This window comes from Melanerpes formicivorus, unplaced genomic scaffold (genome assembly GCF_026170545.1).
Source record: "Melanerpes formicivorus ecotype bairdi unplaced genomic scaffold, bMelFor1.0.p_v2 SCAF_26, whole genome shotgun sequence".
NCBI lineage: Eukaryota > Metazoa > Chordata > Aves > Piciformes > Picidae > Melanerpes > Melanerpes formicivorus.
In genome coordinates, this window is record NW_027142378.1 from 7,034,098 (window position 1) to 7,046,955 (window position 12,858).

Sequence of the window (12,858 nt, forward strand, 5' to 3'; positions counted from 1 at the left end):
GAAAAAAATACATGTTTTCCTAGCTACAGGAAACATACTGATTTAATTCTACTTGTCATTGACAATGGACCAAAGAATACTTAAGGAGTCTAGTCTGTGGAATGGTAACTGTGTTTGCAGGCTAACTTGGTCAGGCATCCTGGCATCTACTGGAATTGTTGGGCCAAAACCAGAGGGGAGTCCAGAGGTATCCAGCTGAGTCTGAATTGGTACAACAGTCAGGTTAAGGTGGAGCCATAAGGAGAGATAAATTGCATCATCTGAAATCATTTAAAAGCTAATCCAAACCCCTGCAGATTCCATAGGGTTCTTTCGGTTCCCTTAAAGAGAGTTGCAAGTCTCAGTTCTCAGTTTTAATGTTGATTAACTTTCACATAAACATTAATTCTGCAGTCAGCCATTCTCTTTCAGAGAACAGCTTCCAGTTAGCAAAAAAAAAACCTTTTTTTTTTTTCATCTATCCATGAATAATGATTTTTTTCTGAGTTGACTTCCTGTGGATACTGTCTCAAGTAATAGAATAAAGAAATCAAAATTTTCGTGTGGGTTTTTGAAAGATATAAAACTACCTTAGAAGAGAGATGAAGCTTAAGACAAGGCAAGAATTCATTCTTCTTCATGGTGGGTATTGCACACCTGCTTTACAGTGGAAGGGATGTACTCTTGCTGTGTAAATGAATGTGCATATGCAAACACAAAACCACTGAGAGAGTATTCCTTCTCCGTCTTCTTTATATAGGAAAGAGTGAAAAGGCATAAATACAGAAATTATTCAGGATAATCCATTCAGAGAAATATTTAAAGATTTGTGATATTCAGTATCTAAAATAGAGAAACTAAGTTAGAAAGACTACAAATATAGTGCAAGAAAGTTCTAGCAATAACTTGGAAGTTAAATTTAAATCAAGCTGGCAGTTAAATATTACTTTTCAATCTGAAATAAAGTCAAGATGGACAGGGTGTTTCTCTGTGCCACGGCAAGTGGCTGGCTGCTAGCTTGGCTTGTCCACAGGGAATGAAATGGTGGGATGATTCTCAAATAAATGACAGGGAAGGACAACTTACAACTCATCCTGGAAGAACCAATCTTGTATATACATATTATTATGCCAAGTTATATTCCTAGTAGGATTAGGTTTGGTCAAAGAACAAGTAGTAGTCCTGGAGTTTCCTATAACAGAAAAATAAATTGAGGAGATTATTTCTCTCTCAAATGAGGACATAGTCTCTGAAGCAAGTGGGTTTTTATAAGAATTTCCAAAATACATAGGAATTAAGATCATAATTTCATAAAGTTAAGCTTTTCTCAGAAGATCTTCACTTGGCGTTTTGAGAGAGACCGTCACTAACATGTTGCTCATGGGAGAGAGGAGCAGTTCTGGTGTGGGTGCAGTTTGATTCCATTTTTCTTCGAGCTCTCATTATGAGATTGTAGGAGTTTTATGTCAATAAGCTTGGCAGGCAGGGATATTGGTGATACTTTATGGATTGTTTTCTAGCACTCAGCACAAAATGCTGAGAAACCTCTCTTCATTTTTATTTTTTTTGTAATTAAATGTAAACATGAGGAAGCCTGTGGCTTCTGTTTGTATTTATACATCTGACCATACCAAGGGTTTACTTTGGAAATTACTCTTTCAGAAGATTTCTTTAAGTACTTACAGTCTCTGACTTCCACTGTATCTGTAGTTGAAGCTGAGATGATGTCTTTATTACTGATGATTTTCTTAGAGCTAGGATTATTTTACCTATGGTCATTTAAAAAAAGAGGTTTTGGCTCCATTATGTGGAGGAAACATCTGTCAATTTTGTGAAGACAGAATAAATGTGGTTTATTCTTTGTGTGACTAACTTACTGACTTATACTTGGTATTTATAGTTTCATAGTTTCATAGTTTCATTCAGGGTTGGAAGGGACCACAAGGATCATCTAGTTCCAACCCCCCTGCCATGGGCAGGGACACCCCACACTAGATCAGGCTGGACAGAGCCTCATCCAGCCTGCTCTTAAACACCCCCAGGGACGGGGCCTCGACCACCTCCCTGGACAACCCATTCCAGGGTTTCACCACTCTCATGGTGAAGAACCTCCTCCTCACATCTAGCCTGAATCTCCCCACCTCTAGCTTCATTCCATTCCCCCTAGTCCTATCACTACCTGAGATCCTGAGAAGTCCTTCCCCAGCCTTCCTGTAGGCCCCCTTCAGATACTGGAAGGCCACAATTAGGTCAATTATTCTGTAGTCAGTTTAAGAATCATTGAAAGAGCTACAACAAATCCATTATTAAAAGCATAATAAGTGAAGAGAAGGCTCTGAGGAGACCTTACTGTGGCCTTCCAGTATCTTAAGGGGGCCTACAAGAAAGCTGGGGAAGGACTGTTTAGGCTGTCAGGTAGTGATAGGACTAAGGGGAATGGAAAAAACAAGAAATGGGTAGATTCAGATTGGGTGTTAATAAGAAGTTCTTCCCCATGAGGGTGGTGAGACACTAGAACAGGTTGCCCAGGGAGGTGGTAGAAGCCCCATCCCTGGAGGTTTTTAAGGCCAGGCTGGATGTGGCTGTGAGCAGCCTGATGTAGTGTGAGGTCTCCCTGCCCATGGCAGGGGGGTTGGAACTAGATGATCCTTAAGGCTCCTTCCAACCCTAACAGTTCTATGATTCTTTGATGTTGCCTTGTCTAGTCAGGAGCTGCTGCATTGCTCAGACATTCCAGTAATAGCAGCCAGTCTAGAAACACTAGATACTTGGAAGAAGATCTTAAGTTACTAATCTGTCTTATCGATATGAATAAATTTTATTAAGGATTTACTGCAATTATTTTCAATTGCTAGTAGTTAGCAACAAAGGTAAATGTATTGTACTGGGCTTTTCCCATTTCTTTACATGGAAATGATAACTTGTGTGTGTTACATCTATTAAGAATTAGCTGTCTTCCAGAAGAAGGTACTTAATTCAATTGATAAGTATCTTCCAGCTGCAGTGGTTCTATGATTGTGTGATAGATTCCTATGTTAATGGCCTGGATATCTGAGGGAGGCGGTGGAGCCTTGCTGGGGTTACAGACAGCCTGGCTCTTTCATAGCTGCTGAACTGCTCGCCTCCCTAAACATTGATGCCATCATCTCCTGCCCCTGCATGACAAGTCCTGAGCTACATGACTAGTGGGAAAACCCCATGTTTTGTAGTTATGATCTGAAGTCTTCCTGCTGGCATCTGCCCAGGGAAGCCTGTAAGATTTTGCTTCCTCAACTGAAAATCCACACCCCCCCCGCCCCACCCCCCCCAGCCCAGCCTCCCAAATACAATTTTCCTCTATTTTCCTTTTTTTTGATTTTTCCTTTATCCACTTCAGTTCTCACACTGTAAGAGACAGGGAAAACTTTCCCTTGGTTTGCACAGAGATTCTTATCACGGCTTTTGAGTCATTTTGACTCATCTCTGAGTGTGGCTCTGCAATTCAAGGAGAGCCTTGCCAGGCAGCAGGTTGAGGAAGGGTGTGATGCATGGTCAGCGGGTGGTCAGAGGCACCATTTGGTGAGCAGGTTCCTCTTTGTGCTGCTGGCCAGCATGGGGGTGGGAAGGCCTCAGATGATCACTGAACCCGTCAGGGTAACCCAGGTTGTGCAGAAATGTTTTGTTGCTTTGCCTCAGTCAGGATTTATAGCTACAAAGGAGGAAGAGACTGTTTTGAAACCTAAACTGATATGTCTAACTGTTACTCAAGACTTGAGTCCATCTTTTGTGTTTGGTTTTTTTTCCCCTGCTTTCTACCTGGTGTATAGTGAGAAGTAATTACATTTATGGCTTCTACTGATCTAAATTCATACAGTTTTGATAATAATGTCTGCTATCTGCTTGCCTTTTCTTTCCCCTTCTTCTTCCTCTTCTATTTTTGTCCCATCACTATGATCAGAACGAATATTTTTTTTTCCAATAAAATATTTTAATATGAAACAAAACCTGAAGCTGCCTAATTAATGCTCATATTCTAGGGGAAAATGGGCTTCAGAGAACATACAGAGCAGATGAATTGCTGTTACTTGTCATTTTAGCAGATCCTTGTGAACTCTGTTCAAGTGCAAAGGCATTTGCCAGATACCAACTGCTGTGAGCTTTTTTTTTTTCCTAATTTATAAGGATCCAGAATTTTCCAGCAATATATTGAAAGAGGGGATGACCTGAAATACAGTTGGAAATAGTTGTTAATCGCTGTTAAGATGGTGTTCCTATAATCAAACACATGTGGAGCTGGTTTTTATCTTGTTAAATTGTTCATCATCATAAATTGGCCATTGGAAACTGAATCACAGTAGAGATATTTCCCTTACCGAGGCTGTCTGGTCTTGAAGGAACAGTAATTTTATGATGAAAAAAATAATCATAAAACCATATTGCCTTCTTGCAGATGCCATCCCACCAAGCTATTACAGCCTGTACTTCAGAATCGTCAGATTTGATGTCTCGGCGATGGAGAAGAATGCCTCCAACTTGGTGAAGGCCGAGTTCAGGGTCTTCCGCTTGCAGAACACAAAGGCGCGTGTCTCGGAGCAGCGGATAGAGCTGTACCAGGTATGGGGATACCTCCTAGGAGTCAGCTCCTGTCTTTCCCTAGCAAACCAATCTTGCACCCATCTACCAGGTGGAACAAACCATGGGGGGAATTGATTGAGTCCCGTCTTGACAAAGTAGCTCTTATGTCCTGTGCCTCTCCTAGAAAGGGCTTTATTCAAAACCGTATGAAGCTGAAACAGGCAAACTTGTTTGTAGCAGTTGTGTCTCAGGGCTCCAAAATTTCAGCATGTAAGTGACAGCAAGACGTCAAATAAGTCATTCCCAGATCTTTGTCTTCCAACATGTGGCCTGTTCTATAGTTTACATAGAAGTCAAATTCTTTCCTCTTTTAATTCTCTCAGTCTTTTAACTGCTCCTCATGGAAATGGCATTGTTGAAACAGGCACTGAAATGAGATGGCCATTTAATATACGAGCATAGCAGCTTTGGTGGTTATCTCTGCCACCATGTGCTAAATGTACTGATCTGTTCTACAAACTGGTTTTAATGGGCAGGTCGAATCCTTCACTTGAGAACTGATTCCACTCTAACCTGGAAATAAAAGATAAATGTTTCATTTTGTTCTTTTCCCGAATTGAGTTACAAAGCTTAGCAGTTTAAGACCTGGCATTTGTATGGTAGCCCAGGGGGTGAAGCAAGTGAGTGTACAAATCAGGGACCGAGGAGTGGGGAAGAAAATGACCCCAAGGCTTTCTCACTCCTTCTTGTTGATAAGATTGAGGTAATTTAATCTTTTAAAATATTCTAAAGCCATTAAAGTCACTTACATAGTGTCTGCATTTGTGCAATTAGTGCCTAGAGCATATTTTCTCTAAAGCACAGTTCACTTTGCTGAGAAACATAGCAACCAAAAAGGGCTCAGCTCCCAGCAGTTTTATACCAAGTGAAACTCATGGTACTTCCAGCACCCTGGCATTTGTTCTACTGAAAACCCTGTCAGATTGGATACCACCTTGTAAGTGTGTCTTGAATCTACCTTTGCCTCTGTTCTTGCTGGCCTCATTAGCTATGCCTGAGCACACCCCTGAGTTTGAAGCACTGCACTCTTCAATTAGATCTAGTGGGTGCAAATTCAAATTCAAATTAGTATTCTCCCTTACTTCCTGTGTTCACCTTTTCCTCACTGTTCAGGTTAAGTGCAAGCCAAACTTGGAGCAGACAGGGGGACAAACTGAGGTTCACATGCTTGTTGAATTGGTTATATAAGCCAACATTAGTGGCTGAGAGCAGGAAAAAGTGCACTGGTCTGTTTAGATACTGTTTAGCTGTAGGAGAAGCATGATTCCCAGCTAAATGTGGTTCAGGTCCACAGGTGGTCACTGGCTTCACATCTATGACAGACTGACAGAAAAGTTTAGTAAATAATGTATTTTTTGTTAAAAGAGAAACCTAGGAATCTTTAATGAGATTTACTGGTATTGTCTGTATGTAGCAAACATCACAGAGAGAATTATACTGTAAGTCACTGTGATGCTGCCACAGCAGCCTCTTGAAATGATTGCATGTTCAGACATCCTAAAAACAGTTGATGGCATCTCTGGGCTTTCTGTTGTTCTACTTTTGAGACTCGTTACTCAGCCACCTGAGAGGAGTACAGCTGTAGTTGCCTGAGCTCAGTTCATTGCATTTCTGTGTTTGAGGAACTTGGGACACAAAGGGTTCAGCAGATGTAGGGAGGAAAGGGCTTTTGCTTGGCAGGGATTTCACCCTACGATGAGAAACAGCTGGAGCTTAGTTGAGAGAGCCCGACTGCAGCAAGCCTGTGCCCATGGAAATGATGGACACCTGCATCCAGGGCAGGTACTTGAGTCCTTTAGATAAATATATAGCTGGTGAGTAAGGCAGTTTCTTTTTTAGGCTGGGTGGAGCATACTGAGTGAAGTGTTAGGTGAGTAATGAGTGCAGGTTATTGTAGGATTAGGTCTTTTCTCCACCAAGTAACATGCAAACCAAAGGCAGCAGGCTCTGAATGCATGTTTGTGCCAGGCATATTTTTGGCATATTACTTTGCCTGTATAGAGGCAAGCTCTCTTTGAAGCATTTCCCTTGCAGAGCACCTATTAAAATGATAATGATAGTTCCTCTGCTGTACTTTCCTGTAGCCTTCGTGTGCTTGTTGTTTTTTCCTCACTTTGATCGTACTTATTTCTTGCAGTCCTGTATGCAGGTCTCCTCAAAACTGTTTGGTGCTATTATCTTAGCTCTGTGATGGCCAGTAGGAACTGTGTGGGTTCCTTGCCTACTGTAGCTCTACTGTAGGAGTATCAGAGTCCCTGAATACTGCTGCATCTAATCTCCAGTACATTTGAGGTTAGCATGCCACGTTTTAACAGGAAAAGCCAAACCAGGAACAAAATGAAGAGCTGGTGCCCATGATCCCTATGAGACCTTTCCAACTTGAGATACTTTATGGTTCCATGATACAATGCATCACAGCACTATAGAAAGCATCCTAAAACTTAGCATATGAATTTTAGAGATTAGAAAGAAGAAAATTTAAGGAGCTGAAGGATGGGTAGGAGGCATTGGTGCTACAGTGATGCTGGAGGAGCTTCAGGATTGTGTAATGCTAGATGGATAGTGCAAGTAGGGGTGTGCAGCAGTGGAGAAAGGTACAAACGTGGAAAGGGAGAAGAAAGAATGAGCAAGATGCTCATTTCAATGGAAGTTGGAGAGGCAGATAAACTCTGTAAGGGCTGAAGGCTTAATTCAATATCTTTGCTTCCAGCATGAAAAGCCATGCATGGATTGTGAGCCTCTCAGAGAAGATTGCTCGTGGAGTTGGCACACGCATCCACCATTCCTCCTCTGTGCATAAGCACTGCTTCCTGTCTTGTGAGATATGTGCTGGGCTTGCCAGGGCTGTTGTGCCCAGAAGGAACAATGTGGGTTTTCATCTTGCATAAGTAACATTTAATTATTGGGGTGATTTTTTTGTTTGGTTTTGGTTTTTTCCCTCCCACCAAGTTTGAGGTTGCCTAGTGTTTTGCTTTGTTGAGAAGATCTTGATGAGGGTTTTTTAAATTCCTCTCATACCTGCAGTTTCAGGGAATGGATGTTCCTATGTTCCCTCATCTTTCTTAGTCAAGGAGGAAGAGAGGGCAGAGGTCTTCTGGAGAGAGTCAGAACTCTCTTCCTGTGGTTCACTGAGAAAGTGGCTGTCCCTGAACTCATGCAGGTCTCCTAACAGCTCTCTTGAGAGCTCTGTGATTTATTCCAGTGGCAGTGTGGGAGTTTAGTAGTAGTATATAGATCACTGGTGCAGAAGAGACAACATACTCTGAAGGACTATTTTTAGGAACAGCTAGAGACAGATGTGCAGGATAAATAGTAAAAATAAGCAAACAGAATACAAATATTTTGTTTCTCCTCCTGACTCTTTCTTTGTGTGGTCCTCTGCCCTTACTGATCTACCCTTTAAAATGGAATAAGAAAGGCAAGACTGCACCTTTTCAGCTAAGCTTTCCTTGGGCTATGCTTGGCTTCCTTTTCCAAACCACATCAGAAAAGAACTTTGTGTTTTCCTGCAGCCCTTGTTTACACTGACTCCAGGAACGCAGTCTGGGGCTGCCTGGTGTGGCAAGCCAGGACTGTGGCCCCTTGCTCTTGGCCCCCATTGCAGCAGCAGCAGGACCAGGGTTGAAGCAGAGAGCACCTCGTCTATTTATGCTGGTAGCAAGTGGTTGTGGATCTGTTTGCTGGGTCTGCTGCCCCTCAGATTTCTCCAGGCAGTATGTCTTGAAGATTATTGCCTTAGAGGTACCCTGGATGTGTCCACTAAGCCACTAGGCAAGTGGTAATCCCCATGAGCTCATAGTTTCTTTAAGACCTGTTTTCACCCAGAATACTTCTCTTGGTATTTCAGGATTAGCCAGCCACATCCCTGTGTTTCTGTGCAGATGGGGAGCACAGTGCATATATTAAGTAGTCTTAGGATGGAAAATAATAAAACTCATAGAAGTAGGAATTAGGTTTCTTTTATAAAGCTGTTGTAAAAGCTTCTGTTCTTGGCTCTAGTTAAGTGAAGCCACAGAGAATGAAATTCTTTCAAGTCACTGTCTTTTCTGTTATTTCTTCTGCCCAAAAGTGAGGGTTAATCTGCTGGTGGTGCTGCTGATTATCAGCACTTTGGAGAGTGGGAAGCCGTAGGGAAGGAAGCAGCATGGCTTCAGATGATGGAAGTGAGTGCTCTCCCACACTTCTCCTGTCCTTCCACTGTTCTGCATTTGCTCAATGGACTTCTCAGCGTGCACTGAGACCAGAAAATATTAAGAGGATAAAGTACTTTTGAGGGAGGGAGGAGGAATAATATTAAATAAACAAGTTTTAGCATCCTCCAGTGGCCTTTCCTATGTTTTTAAAGATTTATGCCAAATGCAGGCTTTATTGGAATTTGATCAGATAAAGCTCAGTTGTTATGGGAATGTCTTTGTTCATCAGTTTTCTTGCCTGCTTTGAAGACTTCATCACATCTTTCTTTTATTAAGGTGCTTCTGTATTTATGAATAAAGTCCCCTGCACCCTTCAAAAAAAAACCCTCTTCTATTTTATGAATAAGCATTCCAAAAAATAAATAGGCACCATTGCAAAGCTGGATGAGTAGAACCCCTCACAATGCAAAAAGAGGTTGTTCAGGGGGTGTTGTGATACTGTTTTTTAAGGCATTTTTTATTATGTACAAATGGTCAAACAATAACAAGTAATCATTACATCCTGTGAAAGTGGTGATGGGTTTTGTTAACACGTCATAAAACATCATGAAAAATGAGGATGAAGCACTGGGTTTTATTATCTGAGGCTGCTGTGGGTGGGTGTACCTGAGAGGCTGTGGACTGGGGGAGGGGGGGATGCACTGCAGAATGTATCAGAGCACAGGACTGGAGCAAACAAATGGCAGCAGGGTAAAATCCCAGAAGCAGATTGCAAACAAGACTTTGAAGCAAGCATCGAATGGTAGAATGATAGAATGGTAAGGGTTGGAAAGGAGCTCTGGAGATCATCTAGTCAAATTCCTCTGCCAAGATCACCTTTGGTCTGTCCATGTTAGGGATGGTCCAGGTCCATGCTGCAGGCTCCTGCAGAGCTTGCTTAGAGCTTTGGAAGAATTGTCTGCCTTCCAGACAGTGATAGCCCCGTTTCTTTAAGGGCCTCTCTCCATGCTTGGAGGTATAATGAGGAAGATGCTGTGGAACATATTACCCCATTATGAGTCACATTTAAATTTAAACCACAGTCAGTTGTTCAAATACTTTCAATTCAGACAGTGTTTTGTCTTGTTTTTCAGTCAGAGAATACGTTTAGAGTGAGCTGCTATAGACTTAGGCCAAATCTCCACGGTGCAAATCTGAGGCAATTTACACTAACTGAAGCAGAGCTACTCCAGACAGATCTCCATATAATCAGGAGCAGAGGGGCCTTGCTCTCTTTTCTTGCCAAGAAGTGCTGTCTCTAATGCCATGGAAAAAAATACCCGGAAGCAATATTTGTGACTGTGAGCTGGTGCAGGATGTCTGTATTACAGATTTCACCTGGGGCATTTGATTTTAATTGACTGCTGTCACTGTGATCCACATCTAAAGCAGCATATTTGGATTTGTCCTGAAACCAGACTCTTGCTATCTAGAAGGTTAGAAGGTTATGTTAAATGGAAAATGTACTGTGCTCTTTGAAGTGCCAAATTCAGTATAAAGAGTGGATCAAATATCTTTCTACTCTGACAACCTTCTCTTCCTTCCTGGGCCCCCTCAGCCACAGCTCAGGACCAGAGGAAGGTAATATGCAGTATATTTCAGTTGAATTACTGAATTACTGCTTTCTCCTTGTTCCAGAATGATTATTTTTTTTGTTGTTGTTGTTTGATCTACTGTTTCCCCTGAAAAAAAAAAACAGAAGAGAAAACCAAAATCAGTATGCTGGAAACCATATATAGAGTACCTTTGGCAAATAATCTGTGAGTGTGGGTGAGGGGAAGTATTTATCACTGCATCATACTCACTGTGATTTGAGTGCTTGTCCCAGATGCAGCCACTTCTTGCCAGGACCAGAGCAGTTATTGAAGAAGGCTTGAAGACGTATATAATATCCCCATTAGCTACTGGCATGAGCCAGCATGTACTCGCAGCTCAGCACTGCTGTGTGTAGAAATGTGGGGCACTGAGCTGATTTATTGCTGTTTGCAGTGCAGGTACAGTGCATGTTCTCCTCCCCCTCTGCTCTGCCCTGGTGACACCACACCTGCAATGCTGTATCCAGTTTCGGGTTCCCCAATTCAAGAGAGACAGGAATCTACTGGAGAGAGTCTAATGGAGGGCTATGAGGATGACTTAAACATCTCTTCTATGAAGAAAGACTGAGAAAACTGGGGCCATTCAGCCTTGAGAAGAGAAGGCTGAGCAGGGATCTTATTAACACCTATAAATATCTGAAGGGGGGGGGGGGGGTATCAAGATGAAGGTAACAAGCCTCTTTTTGGTGGTGCCTAGTGGTAGGACAAGGAACAGTGGATATAAGCTGGAACACAGGAGGTTTCACCTCAACAGGAGGATAAACTTCTTTACAGAGAGGGTGACAGAGGACTGGAACAGGCTGCTCAGAGAGGTTGTGGTGTTGTCTTCTCTGCAGACTTTCAAAACCCACCTGAATGTGTTCCTGTGTGGCATGCTCTAGATAATCCTGCTTTGGCAACAGGATTGGACTAGATTGTCTCTGGAGGTCCCTTAAAAATTCTAACATGCTGTGATTCTGTGATTATAGGGAGCTTAGGAATGAAGGATGTGGGTCAGAAACCAGCTGCTAGGTTTGGGTTCCTGCTCTTTAGACTGTAATCTGGTGGGGTAGTCAAGCCCACATTACACTGAGACACAGGCAAGATGTAACCAAGCACTGAGCATGGTAGTTATTGTCATGAGGAATATCAGTTTAGCTTGGTGGCCTTGAACTAGAAAGCCCATTGGAGGGGGGAAGGTAATATTGCTGTTTGGGGGTTGGATGTGGGAAACTGTGAAGCTTTCTTGGAGAGAAGCCTATATGAAGAAGAATAAATGATGGAAGAAAATGGAGGAAGACAGGAGTGGTTTGTGTGGAAGCTTGTAGGGGTGGAAAGAGAAAAACACAGGGAAAATCGTGATTTATGGAGAAAAATGCAGGCAAGAGGAAGGGAAGAAAGAGGGGTGGCTTGCAGGAGACAACAGCATCTTAGAAGAAAGTCCAGATGAGCAGATAGCAAAGAAGTGTTATCCAGATAGCATGTCAAAGTGTTGCAGTGAAATGCACATGAACATGAGAGATGACTGTCAGTGACAGGACTGAGGAAGAGGAAGGGCTTGAGAGATCTGTACATCAAGGGGTGATGAACACAGGAGTACCCTTCAGGATCTAGGGGATTTGGCTAGAAGACAGAAGAACCCACTCTATTTTTGTTGACTTTGGCTCCTTTTTGATGATATTTTAATAACACATAATGTGCCTCTGGCAAGTTAAAGCTAAATGCTAGACAAGTTCGCTTGTTTTGTTTCATTTTATATAAAGTCTTTCTTTTGAGCTATCTTAAAATCTCCTAAACAGCAGGAAATTGCACTCAATATTTGAGAATCTTCCAGGAGAAGGACTCCAGACCCTCCGTTCTTGTTTATTGCTTATACAATGCAAAGTCTTCCTGACTGCTTAACTGAATGGCCTCAGGGCTATCCCCAACTTAAACTGCACATGTATCTTCAGTGGCAAGAGGAAGGCCCTGTTTGGGGAACAAATGGAGAGGAAATCCCTTCTTAGGAGCTATACTCTTCCCACAGCTCATCCCCTCACCACAGGGTGATGCAGTGAGTCAGTCACAATGATTCCATGGCATACTTGACTTCCCCTCCCTTTTTGACCTGCTTTAGCTGCTCATCTCTTTACCCCCCTCATCCTTCACCTTCTTTTACCTTTAAGCAAGTAGCAGCCAGCACTGTAAGAGAATCCTAGTGCAGCTGTAGCCCATCCAGATATCAAAGGGGCTGGGTTATGTGTGCAATATGTTCTTTTTATTTGCAAGTTTGCATGAAGAACGTGTCTGGCAAGTTCTGAGCAGATGGATCAGAAAGCTATGGGGTTTTCTGAAAAAACCTTTGGCAAGTACTCCATACCTTTCTATTTTGGCAGGAACTCTGCATCTCATATACTAGTCTCTAAAGATTCTGCCCTCAGTTTGAGCCTGATTCAGAGACCTTTGCAAGTAATGGAAAGACTTCCAGTCGTGAGCAGGGGGGCTGTAAAGCCCTTTTAAATTCATAGCACTGAAGGCAG

At 42.4% G+C, this 12,858-nt stretch overlaps 1 protein-coding gene across 1 annotated transcript in view; it reads left to right on the forward strand.

Annotated features, from left to right (window-relative positions):
* Positions 1-12,858, forward strand: part of TGFB2 (transforming growth factor beta 2) — a 69,195-nt gene that overhangs the window by 40,411 nt on the left and 15,926 nt on the right. Inside the window, exon 2 of the mRNA XM_068153493.1 lies at positions 4,409-4,572. Coding sequence (XP_068009594.1) covers positions 4,409-4,572 — 164 coding nt within the window. The remainder of the gene's footprint in view (positions 1-4,408; positions 4,573-12,858) is intronic.